This window comes from Globicephala melas, chromosome 18 (genome assembly GCF_963455315.2).
Source record: "Globicephala melas chromosome 18, mGloMel1.2, whole genome shotgun sequence".
NCBI lineage: Eukaryota > Metazoa > Chordata > Mammalia > Artiodactyla > Delphinidae > Globicephala > Globicephala melas.
The window spans coordinates 23,935,200-23,958,212 of NC_083331.1; the positions used below are offsets into that span (position 1 = coordinate 23,935,200).

The 23,013-nt window shown below is 36.3% G+C and overlaps 1 protein-coding gene across 1 annotated transcript in view; it reads right to left on the bottom strand.

Moving 5' to 3' along the window:
* Positions 1–671: 671 nt before the first annotated feature.
* AKAP11 (A-kinase anchoring protein 11) overlaps positions 672–23,013 on the bottom strand; it is a 25,229-nt gene continuing 2,887 nt past the window's right edge. Inside the window, exons 2-7 of the mRNA XM_060287847.1 lie at positions 21,754–23,007; positions 19,593–19,748; positions 16,426–16,509; positions 15,598–15,644; positions 12,844–13,004; positions 672–4,582 (exon numbers count right to left, since the gene is read on the bottom strand). Of these exons, the coding sequence (XP_060143830.1) occupies positions 4,442–4,582; positions 12,844–13,004; positions 15,598–15,644; positions 16,426–16,509; positions 19,593–19,748; positions 21,754–23,007 (1,843 nt within the window). The 3' untranslated portion in view covers positions 672–4,441. The remainder of the gene's footprint in view (positions 4,583–12,843; positions 13,005–15,597; positions 15,645–16,425; positions 16,510–19,592; positions 19,749–21,753; positions 23,008–23,013) is intronic.

Consider the following 23,013-nt stretch of genomic DNA (forward strand, 5'->3'; position numbering starts at 1 on the left):
TGCAAAATTGTTTAAATGCCATTTGTCACAACTTCCCACTCCTTTTGAAATCGTTTTCCTTTTTAGAATTACAGTCTAAGGAATCTTGCTTACTGTTGCAAAGCATTTTTTTAATTGTTTTCTTGGTGACTGGGAGGCACTCGTGCCCAAGCCATTATATGCTATCATTATTTCCTAGCATTCTGAAACATTCATGAAAAGCTAGAAAATCATTCTCTAATTCCTAGGCTTAAAATACTTACAATGGAGTCAAATTCCATTAGTCATAAACAACCGGCACCTAACTTTCAAGTGCCTGATGCTACATAGCATGACAAAGGTCTGATCTCTATATCCTATGGAAGAAGTGCTCAATCCAGGCCAGAGAGCTTCCTAACATGCTCACGTTCAAGGCAATCACAATATTCCACTGATACTTTGCACTAAAATCCACAACAAATTGAGCAAATAGCCTTCCAAGTCATTCTGTCAGCATTCAGAGGCAACTGAATAAGAACTTAGGATTCACTGTCCTATTAAAAATATTCCTAGCTTCCGTTCTTCTTGAAAACCATGTTAGAAGCACTGAGGTTGTTCAATGTGCCTTCTGTCACAGCAATTCCACTTCGATACCTTTGTTTTTTAGTTCAATACTGAGTATGTTAACAAGATACTACAGATTGATAACCAAGGCCAGGCATTTCTTAAGTTTATTGGGGAATTCTTAGTTGGGAGAGAAAGATCACAGACTTAAACAACTGGAAAAAGATAAAAGAACAATTAATTGCACATTATTACAAAAGTAATTTCTGAAATGTTTATTCTGAGCCACTGCTAAAACAAAATTTTAGTTCGTATTTTGGTAAATGAACATATTAAATTACTGAAAAGCAAAAAAACAAAAAGTTACTGTTATGCAAGATCTTAATGTAGTAATTCAACACAAACAGCTACAATTACTCAAAGCTGCTTTTGCTCTATATCTGGTATATTAAACAAAAATGTGAATTACTTTTAACACTGCACAAGTAACCAAAGGTAGTAAATCCAGAAATATTAAAACCTGATATTAAATAGTATTCAAACATTTCAACAAAAACAAAACAATGAACTTCTAGAACTATAATTCTACCCATGTGAAAGGAATGTACATGGATGGTTTAAAAAAATAAATAAATAAATAAAGTGACAAGAGTGACCAACACTGTATCTGCATCTTCAGAACAGGAATACAGTGAGTGAGTAAGTGTGTGCAGGGTCTTCTAATGAAAATGAGAAAAAATGCATTTCATTTTAGTACAATTTCATAATTCCCACGGAAGCTCTAACTTGCATGTGCTGGTGACAGGTGGACAGGGTTTTAAGTGGAAAGTATTTTCCCTACACCCTGAATATGGATGCATTACTTTTTTAAAATTCTGTGGAAAGTTTCCCTTGAAAAAACAAAATTTAAAGCAATAGATTGATGGGAAGTTGATCATTTTAATTGTGGAAGAATAATATTTGCTAAATAATTAACTAAGAAGACATCTGCATCTAGACTCTGATGATGAGTCAAGGTTAAACTTTGCATTTGGGGAACGTGCATGATATCAAAGTCACGTGGGTAAACTAGCTTCCACTTTATACCTGATGCATTTAATTAAGTGATTAACTTCTCCTACCAGTAAAATAAAACCTTTATTTAAGCAAAATGAAAGTATTATGAATTGAATTAATTCACATCAAATATCTGAAAGGGTAAGTGGAACGTTTTTCAAAATATGAAGATGTTATCACATATATTCACTGAATGAATATTCTTAAAGATTTTATTACTCCATTAAATTGTGTCACACCATCCAATAGATACTGTAATTTTCTTCCGTGTCATTCCTTTCGTGTAAATCAGGAAATATTTTCAAAATCAAAATAATACCCAAAATATAAATGTAATTTAATCTTGGCTTGGGAAAAGAAGAATATGAAAGAAGTGCTCCATTTCAGTCTGAAACAATGTTCTAAAAACCCCGTCAGAGGCCTCCTTCACTTTCTTTCCACAGATCCTTCGATGGTTCTGAAACTGATAAAACAGAGAATTCAACCCAAAGCACAACACAGCTTTAACAGTTCTGAATATCATATTTCATAAGGGCCAAAGTGTGCAGAATGGCAGTATTACACTGTCATAATAAATCTACTTATGCCAAGTATATTTTTAACAAAATAAGACAGAGTCGTCCTCAACGAACAGACCTGTTCTGAAGGCTGAGCAACCAAATAGATCTACAACGTCTTTGGAAAAATCACAAAGTGCCTTTAAACAAAGTAAGTTTAGACTGTTCTTGATTAAGATACTGTTATAAACTCCAATGTTTTCTCTCTATATATGGAAGCTTAACTCCCGTTTCTTTTCACATCTGCCAACACTTAATATTTTTCTCTACACCCCTGCACTGAACTGACAGAAGTGTGGAGTTCCACTGTGATTAGTACTATGCATGCTAGTGTCTAAGGACTGGTCTGTCAGTCCGCAGTGGCTGAATAAGGGAATTCTGAATCCATCACAGCTCCAGATAATGCAAAGAAAACAAAGATATGAGGAAAATCTTACCATAAGAGAAATAAACAAACATTTTTAAGTACAGAAAGTTTTACAGAACTAATACATTGTCATTTTAGCTTAAAAGAAATTCAGAACTCAGTTTTGCTGTTAATAAAACCCGTACATACATCGAAGTCAACAAACACAACTTGATCGTTATATACTTGTAAAAATCCAATCTAAGCTTAATAACCGATCAATCTATGTCATAACAACCTGGTTCCTAACTTTAAAAAACCCAGTGCAGTGCTGCTGCATATCAAGTTCTGAGAAGCTAAAGACAGAATCAGTTCTGGTTACATGCATTTCCTGCATTTCTCCACCTTAAAAAAATACCTGAAGAAACTTCAGGAAAATTTATTTTTAAGGCCTGCTCTATTTCTTTATCTTAAATTGAGGAAAAAACAAAGCTTACACAGTGTAACCTTGAAATATTTAAATAGATTTTGGTATTTTTCTTAAAAAGCAATAAAATTTCTCTACTGTAATTATAATTCAAATTAATGTAAGTGCCCTTATTCCTTGTCCCCTGGTGGGTGCTACGTCTTCTATACTTTGTGCAGCTTCCAGAACAGTCAGTGCTCAAGAAAAAAGAAAATGTAACAGAGCAAAACCAAAGCCTCCCACAAAAAATGATTTACTCTAGGGTTACAAAATCTGCTAATGGAAGAACCAAAAATTCACACACACATACCCTCACATACAAAACACAATCCCGGTCCTCCATGCAGGTCAACTCGCAGTTACTAAAGACAAGCAGTAGAAAATGCAGAGCCCAGAAAGACTGCATCAGAGGACTTTACAAAACAGTGCAGATACACTTCACTGGGGACGGGATTCAGGGGAGGGTCCCATTTTTTTCTAGAAAAAGCTTATCTTTGCTAAAGTGGGGTGTTTTTTTCCCAAAATCCCAACAGTGAAAATAATTATTGGGCTTCTAAATGCATTTCCAAATTCACATTAAGTTTTAAAATGTCAACATGTTTTGCACCTTTATTTTCATTTATAGGATAAGTTGGGGACCCAAAAGAGTGAATAAGAAATAAAAATTCTTACTGCACAATCTTTATAGACATTTTATTTTAAAGCACCTTTTTAATGTTAACAGTGGGTTTCTAACAAGAAAAGAGTAAAATAAAAGAGGGTACCAACCACTAGCAAGGTAAAGTTCTCCTTTACGCACACGCACGCGCGCGCACACAACACACACACACACACACACACACACACACTTGCTTTCATGCCAGAACAATTGGTAACATTAGCAAATAATGTCATTTGATGAAAGGCTGGGGAAACTACCACTTATGATATTTATAGAAACCTAAACTACTTATGTTTCTAAGAAATTAAATAACTTGGGGGATTCAAAAAGCTACCAATAGGTGAACCATGAAAATAAAATTGACCCTTAAAAATAGGACAAAAGATGTCAGAAAAAAAATTAGCCTCGATGCTATTTTTTGATGTGAGATTTGTTATTAACAGGATACCATTTGCTTGCAAAGGAGCAAAATATAACTCCCTATCCCTGTCACCCACTCTCAGCCACCTCAGTGCAAATTCTAGCAGCACTATTTGGATGCAAAAAGAATGCTGTCACTGAATGTCCCTGAAAGCCTTCAAATACATGTTCTTAGGGTCTTAACACACTACACATGTGTATAGAAGAATAAACGAAGATAATATGTGAGAGATTACAAAAGTTTGAACTATATATACCATGTGATGACACAACGCACTTAAAAAGCTATATTTACCTTCCTCCCAATTCACTTTAAATGTTAATATTCACTATTCAAATTTTACCCTATGCATCTTTATCTGTTCCTTCCTCTCTCAAAACAAATAATAAAATATACTGGTTTGGAGTTTGTTCTATGCATTTTCCAAGAGCCAATCAAACAGGGACTCAGATCTCTCGTCGTTGGACATCTTCTCCACCGCCTCATAGTATTTAAGCACAGCCTGCAGGAGGTCTCCCACTTTCCAGCCTTTTTCTTGTAAGCGTCTTGAAAGCTAGTAAGAAAGAAAGGTTAAGTCAAACATCAGATAAAACTAAGAACCCTGGTGTTCGCAGTAAAATACCGTTTCCCAGTTGGAACAAGGTCTTCTCCCCTAAACCACCACTCTTTACACAAATTAAACATTTTTCCTTCCTGGCTTTTATAAGTACTCTCCTCCATAGAATGACACTTTGGGATTGCTGGAGCCAGAATCCCACAAACCTCACCCAGCAGATACACGCCCTCTGTGTGGGCGTACAGAGGCTACATTTCTACAGGAAATTCTTAACCTAACTAAATACATCTGCCATACCCTCAATTAGGAACATAAAATAATAAATACAATGTCAAGTTTAATAAAAGGATGTGGATTTTCCTTCCACAACACATAGTGTGTTTTTTTCCCTGGAATACGCACTCTAGCCTCAACGGAAACATGGCTTTCTAAGTTAAGAAATGTTAATGTTTCAAAAAAAAAAAAAAGTAAATAAATATTAAATACTGTGGTGATCATTTTGCAATATATACCAATATCGAATCATGTTGTACACCTGAAACTAATATGATGTTATATATCAATTATAGCCCAATTTTTTTAAGTAAATAAATGCACGTTTAAATAAACTATCACCACCAATCAGAACATGTCTTCACTCATTTTTTTTCTACTTAGTTCTGTAAAAACTAATTTTTTGTAATATAAATATGCTTAACCTTTTTAAAAATAGCTTTACTGCAATATAATTCACATACCATACAATCACTCATTTAAAATATACCAGTCAATGGTTTTCATTATATTCACAGAGTTGAATGCAACACCATCACAATCAATATTAGGACACTTTTATCACACCAAAAAAAAAGCCCTACCTGTTAATCATCACTCCCCACTCCTCCAAACCCCCTCAACTCTAGACAATCACTAATCTACTTTCAGTCGATCAGACTTGCCTATTTTGGCCATTTCATTTTAATGGAATCATAAAATATATGGTCTTCTGTGACCTGGCTTCTTTCATTTAGCATAATGATTTCAAGTTTCCTCCATGGTACAGCATGTCTCTACTTCATTCCTTTTTATTGACAGATAACATTCCACTGCGTGGATATTCCACATTTTATTCATCCATTCATCAGTTAATGGACATTTAGGATATTTCCACTTTTGGCCTATTATAACATTGCCATGGACATATGTTTTCATTCCTCTTGGGTATATACCTGGGAGTAGAATTGCTGGGTCATATGATAACGCTGTGTTTAACTTTTTGAGGAACTGCAAGAATGTTTTCTTAGGTTACGTGGGGATGAGGTTCCCTTACCCCAGCACCATTACACTCAGCTCTGCCTAGGGACTTCCTTAGCCCTCAGTTTATCCAAGACTAAATAACTTGAAAATGTTTGCCTCCCTAAGGCCCGTTCTAATACTTTCCCTACCCATTCTTTCTCCTTGACAATTCACGTCCTGAGCATCCCTTTCTGTCTTATTTTCTCCTTCTGCCTCAAAACAGAAATCTACACTGGAAAAATCCAAGAAGTATAAATAAAGACAACAAAATACAAAAAAAAGATTTTACATAATATCTTTTTCACATACTTCTTTCAACAGTATCTTTGTAAATTCTGAACCAGGAATCAAGAGTAACTTGATTCTTCCTTTTTTGTTGTTATTGATCATCTTACATTGGTTATTCTTTGGACTACTCTATATTACATAGTAAGATTAAACCAAAGTTCTGATAAGGAAAATTCTTGGACAAAAACCTTAAGACTGTAAACTAAAAATCTTGACTGATAAGGTAGTTGGGGACTTCCCTGGTGGCACACTGATTAAGAATCTACCTGCCAATGCAGGGGACATGGGTTCGATCCCTGGTCTGGGAAGATCCCACATGCGGCGGAACAACTAAGCCCACACGCCTCAACTACTGAGCCTGTGCTCTAGAGCCCGTGAGCCACAACTACTGAGCCCACGTGCCTAGAACCCATGCTCCGCAACAAGAAGCCTGCGCACCGCAACGAAGAGTAGCCCCCACTCGCTGCAACTAGAGAAAGCCCGTGCGCAGCAACAAAGATCCAACACAGCCAAAAATAAATAAGTATATAAATAAATAAATTTATATAAAAAAAGTAAGGTACTTGGCACACAGTAAGTTATCAATAAAAATATCCTATTAGTGCAACTAACCTGAATGTTCCATTATTAGAACCCTATTAAATGCTCAAAGTAAACTACTGTCCCTTATTAAATGTTTAAATGTTTACTGGCTTTTGCTTATGCCAGCTTAGTGCTTATTCATTAGTGCTTATGCCACTAATGAAACTGGATTAACAGAAGAGACACACTAATTACTAGGCACAATTATGAAGCAATTAAATACAAAGAATAACTATTTTTTCATATGAATACATGAAATGCTTATTTTTTAAAAAATTAGTTTTCTTATTAGACATCAATTTTATACACATCAGTGTATACATATCAATCCCAATCTCCCAATTCATCCCACCACCACCACCACCACCCCCACCGCTTTCCCTGCTTGGTGTCCACACATTTGTTCTCTACATCTGTGTCTCAATTTCTGCCCTGCAAACCGGTTCATCTGTACCATTTTCTAGGTTCCGCATATATGCGTTAATATACGATATTTGTTTTTCTCTTTCTGACTTACTTGACTCTGTAGGACGGTCTCTAGATCCAACCACGTCACTACAAATGACCCGATTTCGTTCCTTTTCATGGCTGAGTAATATTCCATTCTATACATGTACCACATCTTCTTTATCCATTCGTCTGTCGATGGGCATTTAGGTTGTTTCCATGACCTGGCTATTGTAAATAGTGCTACAATGAACAATGGGGTGCATGTGTCTTTCTGAATTATGGTTTTCTCTGGGTATGTGCCCAGTAGTGGGATTGCTGGGTCGTATGGTAATACTATTTTTAGTTCTTTAAGGAACCTCCATACTATTCTCCATAGTGGCTGTATCAATTTACATTCCCACCAACAGTGCAAGAGGGTTCCCTTTTCTCCAGACCCTCTCCAGCATTTGTTGTTTGTAGATTTTCTGATGCTGCCTATTCTAACTGGTGTGAGGTGACACCTCATTGTAGTTTTGATTTGCATTTCTCCAATAATTAGTGATGCTGAGCAGCTTTTCATGTGCTTCTTGGCCATCTGTATGTCTGCTTTGGAGAAATGTCTATTTAGGTCTTCTGCCCATTTTTGGATTCGGTTGTTTGTTTTTTTAATATTGAGCTGAATGAGCTGTTTATATATTTTGGAGGTTAATCCTTTGTCCGTTGATTCGTTTGCAAATATTTTCTCCCATGCTGAGGGTTGTCTTTTGGTCTTGTTTATGGTTTCCTTTGCTGTGCAAAAGCTTTTAAGTTTCATTAGGTCCCATTTGTTTATTTTTCTTTTTATTTCCGTTACTCTAGGAGGTGGAACAGAAAAGATCTTGCTGTGATTTATGTCAAAGAGTGTTCTTCCTATGTTTTCCTCTAAGAGTTTTAGAGTGCCCAGTCTCACATTTAGGTCTCTAATCCATTTTGAGTTTATTTTTGTGTATGGTGTCAGGGATTGTTCTAATTTCATTCTTTTACATGGAGCTCTCCAGTTTTCCCAGCATCACTTATTGAAGAGACTGTCTTTTCTCCATTGTATATCTTTGCCTCCTTTGTCATAGATTAGTTGACCATAGGTGCGTGGGTTTATCTCTGGGCTTTCTATCCTGTTCCGTTGATCTATATTTCTGTTTTGGGGCCAGTACCATATTGCCTTGATTACTGTAGCTTTGTAGTATAGTCTGAAGTCAGGGAGTCTGATTCCTCCAGCTCCATTTTTTTCCCTCAAGACTGCTTTGGCTATTCAGGGTCTTTTGTGTCTCCAAACAAACTTTAAGATTTGTTGTTCTAGTTCTGTAAAAAATACCATTGGTAATTTGATAGGGATTGCATTGAATCTGTAGATTGCTTTGGTTAGTACCGTCATTTTCAAAATATTGATTCTTCCAATCCAAGAACATGGTATATTTCTCCATCTGTTGGTATCATCTTTCTTTCATCAGTGTCTTATAGTTTTCGGCATACAGGTCTTTTGTATCCCTCGCTAGGTTTACTCCTAGGTATTTTATTGTCTTGCAATGGTAAATGAAAATGTTTCCTTAATTTCTCTTTCAGATTTTTCATCATTAGTGTATAGGAATGCAAGAGATTTCTGTCCATTAATTTTGTATCTTGCAACTCTACCAAATTCATTGATTAGCTCTAGTTTTCTGGTGGCACGTTTAGGATTCTCTATGTATAGTGTCATATCATCTGCAAACAGTGACAGTTTTACTTCTTCTTTTCCAATCTGTATTCCTTTTTTCTTCCCTGATTGCCGTGGCTAGGACTTCCAAAACTATGTTGAATAAGAGTGGTGAGAGTGGACATCCTCGTCTTGTTCCTGATCTTAGAGGAAATGCTTTCAGTTTTTCACCATTGAGAATGATGTTGGCTGTGGGTTTGTCATATATGGCCTTTATTATGTTGAAGTAGGTTCCCTCTATGCCCACTTTCTGGAGAGTTTTTATCATAAATGGGTGTTGAATTTTGTCAAAAACTTTTTCTGCATCTGCATTGAGATGATGATATGGTTTTTATTCTTCAATTTGTTAATATGGTGTATCACATTGACTGATTTGCATATATTGAAGAATCCTTGCATCCCTGGGATAAATCCCACTTGATCATGGTGTATGATCCTTTTAATGTATTGTTGGATTCTGTTTGCTAGTATTTTGTTGAGGATTTTTGCATCTATATTCATCAACGATATTGGTCTGCAATTTTCTTTTTTTGTAGTAGCTGTGTCTGGTTTTGGTATCAGGGTGATGGTGACCTCATAGAATGAGTTTGGGAGTGTTCATCCCTCTGCTGTATTTTGGACGAGTTTGAGAAGGATCGGTATTAGCTCTTCTCTAAATGTTTGATAGAATTCACCTGTGAAGCCTTCAGGTCCTGCACTTTTGTTTGTTGGAAGATTTTTAATCACAGTTTCAATTTCATTACTTGTGATTGGTTTATTCATATTTTCTAGTTCTTCCTGGTTCAGTCTTAGAAGGTTATACCTTTCTAAGAATTTGTCCATTTCTTCATGGTTTTCCATGTTATTGGCATAGAGTTGCTTGTAGCGGTCTCTTAGGATGCTTTGTATTTCTGCGGTGTCTGTTGTAACTTCTCCTTTTTCGTTTCTAATTTTATTGAGTTCTCTCCCTGTTTTTCTTGATGAGTCTGGCTAATAGCGTATCAATTTTGTCTATCTTCTCAAAGAACCAGCTTTTAGTTTTACTGATCTTTGCTATTATTTTCTTTGTTTCTATTTCATTTATTTCTGCTCTGATCTTTATGAGTTCTTTCCTTCTGCTAACTTTGCGTTTTGTTTGTTCTTCTTTCTCTAGTTCCTTTGGGTGAAACGTGAGATTGTTTATTTGAGATTTTTCTTGTTTTGTGAAGTAGGCTTGTATAGCTATAAACTTCCCTCTTAGAACTGCTTTTGCTGCATCCCATAGGTTTTGGATCATCATGTTTTCATTGTCATTTGTCTCCAGGTATTTTTTGATTTCCTCTTTGATTTCTTCAGTGATTTCTTGGTTATTTAGTAACATTGTTTAGCCTCCATGTGTTTGTGTTTTTTACTTTTCCCCTGTAATTGATTTCTAATCTCATAGCATTGTGGTCAGAAAAGATGCTTGATATGCTTTCAATTTTCTTAAATTTACTGAGGCTTGATTTGTGACCCAAGGTGTGATCTATCCTGGAGAATGTTCCATGCACACTTGAGAGAAAAGTGTAATCTGCTGTTTTTGGATGGAATGTCCTATAAATATCAATTAAATCTGGTCTATTGTGTCATTTAAAGCTGTGTTTCCTTATTAATTTTCTGTTTGGATGATCTGTCCATTGGTGTAAGTGAGGTGTTAAAGTCCCCCACTATTATTGTGTTACTGTCGATTTCCTCTTTTAGAGCTGTTAGCAGCTGCCTTATGTATTGAGGTGCCCCTATGTTGGGTGCATATATATTTATAAGTGTTATATCTTCTTCTTGGATTGATCCCTTGATCATTACATAGTGTCCTGTCCTTCCTTGTCTCTTGTAACATTCTTTATTTTAAAGTCTATTTTATCTGATACGAGTATTGCTACTCCAGCTTTCTTTTGATTTCCATCTGCATGGAATATCTTTTTCCATCCCCGCACTTTTAGTCTGTATGTGTCCCTAGGTCTGAAGTGGGTCTCTTGTAGACAGCACATATATGGGTTTTGTTTTTGTATCCATTCAGCGAGCCTGTGTCTTTTGGGTGGAGCATTTAATCCATTCAGGTTTAAGGTAGTTATCGATAGGTATGTTCCTATTACCATTTTCTTAATTGTTTTGGGTTTGTTTTCTTCTCTTGTGTTTCCCACTTACAGAAGTTCCTTTAGCATTTGTTGTAGAGCTGGTTTCGTGGTGCTGAATTCTCTTAGCTTTTGCTTGTCTGTACAGCTTTTAATTTCTCCTTCGAATCTGAATGAGATCCTTGCTGGGTAGAGTAATCTTGGTTGTAGGTTCTTCCCTTTCATCACTTTTAAGTATATCATGCCACTCCCTTCTGGCTTGTAGAGTTTCTGCTGAGAAATCAGCTGTTAAGCTTATGGGAGTTCCCTTGTATGTTATTTGTCGTTTTTCCCTTGCTGCGTTCAGTAATTTTTCTTTAATTTTTGCCAATTTGATGACTATGTGTCTTGGTGTGTTTCTCCTTGGGTTTATCCTGTATGGGATTCTCTGCATTTCCTGGACTTGGGTGGCTATTTCCTTTCCCATCTTAGGGAAGTTTTAGACTATAATCTCTTCAAATATTTTCTCGGGTCCTTTCTCTCTCTCTTCTCCTTCTGGGACCCCTATAATGTGAATCTTGTTGCATTTAATGTTGTCCCAGAGGTCTCTTAGGCTGTTTTCATTTCTTTTCATTCTTTTTTCTTTATTCTGCTCCACAGCAGTGAATTCCACCATTCTGTCTTCCAGATCACTTACCTGTTCTTCTGCCTCAGTTATTCTGCTATTGATTCCTTCTAGTGTTAGTTTTCATTTCAGTTATTGTATTGTTCATCTCTGTTTGTTTGTTCTTTAATTCTTCTAGATCTGTGTTAAACATTTCTTGCATCTCCTCGATCTTTGCCTCCATTCTTTTTCTGAGGTCCTGGATCATCTTCACTATCATTATTCTGAATTCTTTTTCTGGAAGGTTGCCTATCTCCACTTCATTTAGTTGTTTTTCTGGGGTTTTATCTTGTTCCTTCATCTGGTACATAGCCCTCTGCCTTTTCATCTTGTCTATCTTTCTGTGAATGTGGTTTTTGTTCCACAGGCCGCAGGACTGTAGTTCTTCTGCTGTCTGCGCTCTGGTGGATGAGGCTATCTAAGAGGCTTGTGCAAGTTTCCTGATGGAAGGGACTGGTGGTGGGTAGAGCTGGCTGTTGCTCTGGTGGGCAGAGCTCAGTAAAACTTTAATCTTCTTGTCTGCTGATGGGTGGGGCTGGGTTCCCTCCCTGTTGGTTGTTTGGCCTGAGTCGACCCAACACTGGAGCTTACTTGGGCTCTTTGGTGGGGCTAATGGTGGTCTCTGGGAGGGCTCACACCAAGGAGTACTTCCCAGAACTTCTGCTGCCAGTAAGACCCTATTTCTAATATGGATTGATTCATTCAGTTCTACATCAGTGACCCAAGCATTACAGAGTGTTAAGACCATAAGTCATGACTCATCCTTTCCATGGTTTATTTCCACAAACACTATCACTTGCCCAGAAATAACTATAATTTTGTAAATCTCTTATTTCCCCCAAGTTCTTTATGATTGATTTCCTTATTTCCAGTGCATTTGACCTGAAGTCATAGGTCCATCCAATTGATAAGACAGGAAACTCATGAAATGCTTATTAAAGGCACCTAACTGAAAATTTTGGATGTGCCAGGCAGTAGATTAAGCATTTTTTTTTTTTACAGTATTATACTTAATCCTCACAAACCTCTGCAAGGTAAATTCTATACTCATTTCCACGGTACAGATAAAGAAACTGAGACTGATGAACTTACCCAAGGTTACACTGCTAGAGAGTGGCAGAGCTGATACTGAGCCCAACCACTGGACTCTATTACCTGAGCATTTACCCACTTTCTATCAACCATGTGACACAGAACATCATATACCGTGTCCTCACAACCACCCTATGATGTAGGTACTTACTTGTATAAACTCCTTCTTTGCAGAGTCATGAAAATAAAGTTCTGCAACTTCGGCCTCAGAGGCAACGAGCCACTGAAGAATAATCCTTAGCTGGGGGTCTACTGTGCATGGCTCCGTGTCAACATTCGTAATTAGCAGAGTATTTCCATCTTGCTCTGAACCTAATATTTAAATTGAAACGATATGAAGTGAAACTCATCAATTCAACTCTCAGTGCTCTGCTTTCCAAGGACATATACGCATTTTCCATTTGTTAAGATTCCAAGGAATTCTGGAAAAAAATTCATCTTTTCTTAATTGTACCATAACATCAACTAAAGCATTACTTTGAAAATGCAAAATAATGCTAAAACAAAGGAACAGCTTTGATCATTTGTGACAGATGCCAAAACTCTATTCTGAGGTATTGAATTCAAGAGCCAATTCACGAATACCATAATTTGTGTCAAAATATAATCTATAGGTAAAGCTGAAAAAAAAAAAAAACTAAAATGCTACAATCAAAATATAAATAAAACACAAATAAAAACCTCAAATAAATATATTAAATGGACTTTAAGAAAGCTTTCTGAACTAAGAGAAATAGGAGGAGCAGTGAACACCTGTATTGCACATATTACATCCTAAGTATTGTTTTAATCTCTTTACATATACAAACTCCTTTAATCCTCACAAGCACCCTGTGAGGAGGGAACTGCTATCATCTCATTTTACAGGTGAGGAATCTGAGGCAGAGAGAGATCCAGAGTCTCACAGCCAGAAATGGCTGAGCCAGGAAATAAACACAGGCGGTCTGGCTCCACGCTCTTAATCACTTCACTCTTTAGGCAAAATACAAAAAAAAAAAAAAAAAAAAGTCATATGCAACCACTTACCTCCCAAAAGCTAAACCAGGGAATTTTCTGATACACCCCTATTATAAGTAAGACACTGTTCTCAAGTTTATTTTTTAATGAAAATTATGATTTCAACATAAAGAAGATGAATCCCTGTTGACTATAAAACTAATGCCCATGGACCAGTATCGTGCGTTTAACACTGCTGCTTAGTGGTGGGCCTCCCACACAAGAGGCCAGCAGCGGGGCATGCTGGCAGACATGGCACCAATTTGCAACAGTAATGGACATTTGTTGGTGAATGTCCCTGATTCTTTTTTTTACAGTTTGCAGGGCATTCTAGACCACTACCAATCATTTTTAGGATTCGTATTGACCCCTAAAACTTTTCATTTAAAAAAAATTGGTCCACACTATTCTCTTAGCATAAATGTATTATCATTTCCCTCCTCTCTCCCCTCTGACTTTCAGTCAAAAATGGGTCTGGTAGACGACGGTACCAGACACAGTCTTTGGGCCATTCTGTAAATTCTGCAGAGGTCATGGGGTTGAAGTGTTTTCTGTACCACTGGACTTCTCAGTTCAGGGTTCCTGGTTGCCTGGCCTAAGAGTGACTTGTCTTTGGAGAGGTTACTCAACCCTAGCGAAAAGTGAAAGAACTGACATCCTGCAATTACAAACAATAACCAAAAAAATGAAGTTTGTTGCCTTAGGATTTCCATAATTTTGAATCATTTATAAATATACATCAATCCATCTCAGTTACCAATTTCTAATTTAACAAATTTGAAAGTTAGCTACAATTTTCTATATAATGAGAGATGACTATAATCTCTAAAGCTGAGTAATGACATATCTACATATAATTAACCTCCCAGTTTATTCCTAGTTACAAAAAAAATACTGAACAGCCTGTGACCAATGGTATCTAGTATTTATATCTTTGGAACCATGTTCATCAAAGGAAGAAACGAATATTTTCTTCAAATATATGTGTGAGTGTAAGACTGGAATTGAGGGAAGGAAGAATCGATTTTAAAATATCTTTTTTATTTTTACTTCTTGATTTATGTAAGGTTGACAGCAAAACAAACTGACATGTGATATAATAAATTATATCTCATAATGTAAGAATTTTATATTTTGAAAAAGATAATTATATGAAGAGATTATCATGAATTTCTCTCTCAAATAATTGAATAATTCTTTTAAAGTAGTTCGGTCTTTACACTGATGAGTACTTCCTTAGTTTAGCAATCAAATAACACAAACTGCTCAGCAAAGGATCTGACACTGGTTAGATTAGTCAAGAATACCTTGATTTGGAATATTTCTTCATCTTTCAATTCCTTTATTTTATTATCTGTACAATAAGAAATTTGGACAAGAACTTCTCTTGGGTCCACTCTAGTTACAAACTTTTGTAATTTTAATGGAAAACAGTTTAAAAATAAATCAAAGTTTGTTCCAACAAATATTATTTCAAGTTACATTGAATAGTTTAAATGAATAATATTGTATTGAAGGGATCCCAAAAGACATTAATAACCAAAAGGGAAGGGGAAAAATACCATTGTGAAATGTAAAATGATTTTTTTCTCAGTTATTATTAGAAGTCTTCAGTTAGTATTTCCCATTTAATCTGACTTCATATAGGTTATTATAAATGTCTTTTATTTTTGTATGTCTGTATTGCTTAATATTCCAAGTCTAGTAAAATCTTATAGCAAATAAATCAATGAATTTAAACAAAACAAAACAAAAAAGAATACCCTGGTTTGTAATGTAAAAACCCTGATTTGTAACAACCCAGCGCCTCTCTGATGAAAATGTACAAACACAAACATTAAAGACTTTTCTAAAGAACCTTATAAAAAAACATGCAAAAAACTTGAAAAAAAAATTGTCAGTTAGTTACCTTCTACATCATCCTCATGCTCTTCATCTTTATCATCTGGCCCATCACTTATCGAATGAAGTAGCAGAAGCAGTTAAAAAAAAAAAAAAGCTTTAATTAATAATGGTACTAAAGCAAATTCTTAAAACGTGGTAAAAAAATGAATGATACAATATGACATATGATATTTAAAAAGGGGAGAAATGACGATAAAAAGGAAGCTTTGCTTCTCACACCATTTCATGTTAAAATCTCAATTGCAAATGATGCCTAAAGGTAAGTTTTCAATAACTGAGAAGTTCTACCTGACCATGATATCTATACAGCGTCAAGTAATTACATAATAAAATTTAATTTAAAATAATTTAAAGCCAAATATTCTAATTTGGTTTTAGATAACACAGCATCTGAATATTGCAGAATGTCATGAATAATTATTTATTAATGCTTCTGCTGATGCCATTTGTATATTTTTTTAACATAGTAAAAAATCATTTTTTTCTATACCTCTCTTATAAATAAAACAGAAACAAAAAACCAAAACAAAACAACAGAAATCCTGTAGGAAGCAAGCTCTTTTTAATGAAACAGTAATTGGTAGAATGAAAAATAGCAAGCAGTGCAACACATGCATAGAATTAACACATTTTGCAATTAGACGTCAGTCACATCTTAGCATAGTTGAATTTTTTCATTAGATGTAAATTTATCAAGCAGAATCATGTCAAAATATAGGAGAAAAGCAGGTTGATACACATTGGCACTGTAACCCACATTTTTTAAAGAATATGACTTCATGCATTAGTGGTGAAAGACTCATCAGTGTTTAGGTTTCTGGACTGGACCAACCTGTCTGATGTTGGAAAGGATAAATTGTCCTCATACAAATCTCCTTCTAAAGCAAGACTGCTCCAGCTACTGCTGTTACCATTACTGCCAGAGGAAGAAAAGAACACAGCTGAACTAGCAAATGAATGGTAAAGACGACCCTGGTTTTCCTTGGAACAGCATGCGTCAGTGGTAACAGCGGATGTTCTGAAGCTGCCACAGTGGGTGCAGCATCTGTGCAGTTACGTAAAGACCATCGCTGCTACTGTACAAGGTATTTGACAGCTTCAGAGATTTGGGAGTTTTCTTATTTGTCCTCAAAAGTTCACGAAAATTATTCTAAATGTGTGTTTATTTTACAGATTAAGACAATGACTTTTAGGACAGTAAATGAATGCATGAACTGAGAAGTTTCACAATGAAATTACTGTCTATGGCAAAGCTTAGGATATAATTTGTAGAAAGCCAATGCTCTTCAGTTTGGATAAAGTTTAAAAACAAAAAAACCACAGGTTAACATTCTCTCAAGTCTTTAGATAGTGCAAACAGTGATGGGCCAGGGTGGTGGTGGAGGATGGGGAAAGGGATGGGATGGCAGACACCAAAACACAGTCCCAAATAGACCTTTTCTAACTACTGGGAGAAAAGCTGTCTTCTGATTTTAAAATACTCTTATTATGTCAATTACCTTCATTTCATTAATTATGTATAATTCAGTAGGTGGCAAATAATATACATTTTCTTCAGAATATTGAATAACCAAGGTCTAATCAAGCATTACACCTGTCTGATCAGCCAGTCACTGACGCCACACAGATACCTTCTCACGCTGCCTAATCAAAAGAAGAAAGCAACTACATTCTACAAGTGCGGCAAAGCGCTACAACACAAAAAGCAACTGCGTTCAGAAACAAAACTAAATTCAGTTCTTCAGATTAAAATCTAAACATGCAATTTAAAAAAATTCTAATCATTAAAATAATTAGTAAGCACACATTAGTTTGCAGTGATAAGCAGCTATATTTTCCCATATTAGGCTAGACAATTATAAAAATTAATAGTCACACAAACCAAAATTTTGGTTCTAAAAAATGAATTAACATAAAATCATCTTTCATGCGTCAGTAAATGTTGACAAGGTTACCGAAAAAGGGAATGACGATTTAAAATTCTAAATACTTTCCAGGCCATCTCAATAATTAACATATCCATATTAACTCTAGCACTATCACATTGTCACAAACCATAATGCATTACAGAATAAAAGTTAAAACTGATCAGTGTCTTTTCGACATTATGTTCCAACAAATATAGATCTATTATAAAACCATTAAACCAACCAGAGTTTTTGCCCATGTAGTCTGTTCCCAGACAAACCAAAAATGAGAAAATATGGAAATACAGAATGGACAGACAGCTGTGAGCCGAAGAGAAAGAGAAAATTAATGATCTCAAACACCATATTTACTTCTATCAATAGAATGATTATCTAAGCACAGGAAAAAAATTACAAAATTAAAATTCTTACCCATTTCCACACTAAAGCCATGTATCTTAAGTGTGGTCTCTGAATCTTAAGTGTGGTCTCTAAATCACTTGCTTTAAAATACTCTGAGGGATTTATCAAGCCTACAGAATCTTGGGACCCTCCAATGACCCAGGGAATATTAATCTCTGGGAGGCGAGCACACCACCAACCCTGTATGAGCCCCACTAAGTTTTTCTTTGTGCCTGAACCTTAAGGCCACACAGCATCATTAGTTCTTATTAATTCTATAGTCAATTAAAACCACAGGTGTTTTTCTGACAAAAGGCTATCAAGTCAGGTTTTCCCCGTCCTGAATTCAAATAATTAATTTTCTGAACCTAAATGCATTTACCTAGGTTAAACATTATTAGTTTAGCCTCAGCCTGATTTGGTCTTTTTGAACCTTGGTTCTGTTAATGGGATTACCTTTTCATCTTTGTTTTGAGTCACTCACAAATACTAAGTGTTCTACACCACTAATAAAATAATGCTGAAGGGGAAGAACCAAGGACAGACCTTGGTAGGCGCCTCCCTCTTTTCATCAAATTAGATAACATTCCATATCAAGTCATTCAACCAGCTACAGTCCTCTTAATGCCACGAGCCTCTAACCCTTGTTCTCCCACTTTAACACCAGGATTCTGTAAGCAACAATGTTAACCCCCAACTGAAATTCTAGAAGCCTGCTTCTCAAAGATGAGAGAAGAATTTAAGTGTTTAATATTCTACTCTAAAGTTATGGGAAGGGCCAAATGATGATCTGTGACATTACCCCCACTTCCTGCTACCAGTTTTAAAGACTGCCTTTTTGGATTTAGATTTTGTAAAATACTGGTGGTTTACGTCACATTTTAAGAAATTATGACAAAACAGATACTTTAAAAAATATTAATATTTACTGGTTAATCCAAGCATCAAACAAAATACTCTGAGATGATGTGTTCTAACAGGTGAAAAGCCGTTTAGGCCTTAACAGAGTTAAGCAGCTTCTCTGCTGTTCTAACAGGTGAAAAGCCATTTAGGCCTTTACAGAGTTAAGAATATAAGAAACAACTGTTATAATTAATAAAATATTCCAAAACTATTTTAATGAACAAAGTTAACTGAGAAAATGATATATGAAGTGACTTTTACTGTACAAAACCATGTTTTTATAATGAGTTTATGTATTTTCAGTCATTCAAGTATAAATTGCTCAAGTTACAGTGTTCCTGAAAGGACAAGTAAGGAATCCTTCCCCCCAAAAGATACCACTTTCATGTCAAGAAAATTACAGGGCCATTTCGATGCCTTTTACAGATAACTGTTCTTTTTCCTATCCTTTAGAGAAAAAAAAAAAGTATCCTCTTTAAAGTGAGAAAGAAAATTTTTTCCTCAAAAATTCATGAGAAGTCCAAGTAAAGCTTAAAGGGTATAGAATCAAATGTATGAAGTATTTTTCAAATCAACTATTGGCACATTCAAAGAAAATTAGCTCAGCTAGTTATTGTATTTAATAAATGTCAAAACCATTAGAAATATATTGTCAGCAATAAAATACACTTTGAAAATAACAGATTTTCAAATTCAGAGTTTTAAAATCAAACTCAATGTAAATGTATAGCTTACTTCTGAGGTCTGAGTACCTGAACTATGTAATTACATGCAAAATCATAGTCACCTTTCACTTAGATGATGAAAACTACTGCTTTCATCCTGGTGTTCATCTTCAAAACTTAAATTGGACCAGCTACCAGTGCTGTCATCACCAATACTGAGATTCATCTGCTGGCTACCAAAAGACTCAGTTGACTGAAAGTCTTCTATTTCTTTCGGACTGGAAAAAAAAAAAAAAGTAAGGAAGAAAGAAATAAAGTCCAAAAGCATCAGATTCTGAATTATAGGACTATCCATTGGATGATAAAGATGACAAAAACAAGAAGTGATATTCAGGAGCTAGACCAGTGGTCCATCTAACCCTTGGTTTGTGTCTGCTAATAAAGACACTCGGCAGGAGAGCATACTAACTTCAAAGTTAGCTGAGGCACCTACACAACATCCCTAACTCATCTTGTTCATCTATTACGGATCCATCCCAAGCACACCATTTATTTAAATTCTCTTTAAAGCAGTTCATATTTTCAACTGGGACCTCTATGAAGGAGCACAAGTTCCTAAGTTTTTGTAAGACAGTATTTTATTTGTACCAAAAATTACCCCTTTTCTGGCTTAAGAACAAAAAAAAAGCAGTCCAAGAAATTCTAGTACTGTCAAGCCTATAATCAAACCAGCCAAATCTCTTCAAGATTTTGAGCTTGGATCATAACCTCTCTCATTTTTTCTCAATGAAAAGACATTTATATTTTTAGTCCATCTTCACAAGGAATGTCATTCACTGTTCAATTACTGTATTTGTCCCTTCTACATTTTATTCTGGAGTAACAGTTTAAAGTGATATTTTAATTTTTTATTGAAGTATAGTTGATTTACAATATTAAATTAGTTTCAGGTGTACAACACAGTGATTCAATATTTTTATAGATTACACTCCATTGAAAGCTTTTACAAAATAATGGCTATATTTGATTCCCTGTGCTGTACAATTTATCCCTGTTGCTTATTTTACACATAGTAGTTGGTATCTCTTAACCCCATACCCCTATCTTGCCCCACATTTTTAAACATGAAGAGGGAAAATGCTGGTCTTCTGGTCAAAATCTTCTAGTGGCTTCTCGTCAATCAAAATAAGGGTCCAAATCCTTATAACATACATCAGGTGTGACAACCTCTCATAACCTCCACTGGTCTCCTCCCTGGCTCCCTTGCTTTAGCCACACAAGCTTCTCTGCTGCTTCCCCAACATGCACAGTCCCACTCCTTTGCCTGGAACCCTGTTCCGCCTGATTCCCACTTACCTTATTCTCTCTCCACCTTTGGCTCTTTGCTCAAATGTTACTATGTCAGAGCAGCTTCCCTGCTACCTACTGAAAACTGCACCGCACCCCACCGGCTGCTGCCCACTGCCACCCCCAGCACTAACTCCCCGCATCTCCCTATTTTAAGATGACCAAGAAAAGAGGCAGTGCTTGTCATGGCTTTGACAGAAGCTACTAAAATATCCGGCATTATTGTGTGGCTTAATTAAATTCCTCCTCAAGAAATGTTCTCTTTCTGTGAGACTAACAAAAATAATCCTACAAACTAATAACACAAGATGGTCCTGATGTTTTCCCAGGGAGAAAGAAGGTTAAAAGTGAATATTTTCACTAAGGCGTTAGTATCGCTGAGCACAAGACACGGTTACTGAAATGCAGAACACTGCAGGACCATCAGAAAGAACTGTCCCCTTAGATGGTGGCCTATCAAGAGGAGTGATGGCAGGGGTGGAAGTATTTGGAGAATTTTTGCTTTCTTCAGAGCACTCTTTTTAAGAAAACTTACCTTTGTGAACAGAAATAAAAATTTAATCTCACAGTAGTACATTAACATGGTGATACTCAATATTTGCTGTACAAAATTCTCCAGCTGATTCTCTGATTCAGCTTTACCTACTTCACAGCTTTGTAAACTTGGGCAAAAGGTGATTATCCACGCTAAGCCACACCTTCCAGCTCAGTAAACGGTTCATACCTTCCTTCCCTCAAGGGGCTGTTGTGGGATAATGAGACAGTGTCTATGAAAGTAACAGGCAGGCTATAAAACAATACACACATGTAATAGGGAATATTTTTTGTTAATTTAGGATTAAAAATAATCATATCTTGCTGAACAGGACCTAAGACACAAATGATCAAGTTAACTTTTCCCCTCATCTTAAGACCCGAAAGAAATCGGAAACTTACCTGCTAACGGCCTGACCAACATTCCTCATCGCCGACGTCATTATCTCAGTAGTGAGGCTTTCAGCAAAGATGACACCGTCCTGTCCGATCCCACTCTCAGCTGCCAAACTGGTACTGCTCAGCTCTCTCTCTGCCTTTTCAATCGCTTCCGCAACTATATTCTCAGCAAGCACTGTCTTCTTATCAAGATCAATATGAATTTGAGGGACGTCGAGACGAAAAACCCTAGATTTCTGGTAGACGTTGCTAAATTTTGAATTAGAAACTGGCTTACTACCAGCAAGTGAATCTGGTCTGGGAAAGTGTGGACATGAATTTCCAGTGCAGTCATGGAGCTCTTTCCCGTCACAATACCTGCAAGTCTGACTCACCCGAGGTGACAACTTTTCTGCGTAAGTGACCCTATCGGCCGCTTTTGTGGTCTCAGACACGTGGAAGACTGCAGATCCTGAACTCAGCTCTAAAGCGTCATCCACTACTTTGCTAGCGTACTGTTCTACAGCTGGAACAACAGTCTCTCCATAACCACGCCCACTCAAGCTGCCGGTACTGTGGGAAAATCTGCGATTTGGTGAGGAAGGCTGAAGAGACGCGGGAAATTCTGGCTCGAAGTGAGACTCGGCATCTTCGTCGCATCCATTTTTTTCATAAAGGCAAGAATCTGTTAAGGATTTTGGCAAGCCAACTGTAGATGCCGTCAGCTCTTTTTTAACATCTCTTGTAATGTTGTGAGCGAGAGAGGCTGAAAAACTATACAGTTCCAAGCACTCATTTCTGCATGTATCCTGTGTCCATTCACAAGTCGGGTTTTTATGCAGGTAACCTCCACTTATTTTACTTTGTCTTTTTTTATCTACTCCTTGCTGGTGTTCTTTACTTAAGAATAGTAACAGTTCATCATTGGTTTTCACCTGTGAGCTTTGCACAGGGAACGTTTTTGAGTTGCACTTCATTTTGGCTGTCTTAGATGCTTCTTGTAATCCTGACTTAACAGACCGATAAGCAAGTCTATTGGCATACTGGTCCATTATTAACTCACTATCACCACCTTCCTGTTTTAGTATTTGGATAACGTGACCTGCGTACTCATCTGTCACACTTTCGCAGCTGGGATACTTGTATGTCAGACCTGACAGACAAGAACTTGGTGGTAATGAAAGAATAAACGAATCTACTTCTCCTGGGTGTGCTACAGCCTCTATATCCGTCTTCTCTTCTGATCTATAATCTTGGTCACTATCAACATAACTGTTCCTCTTC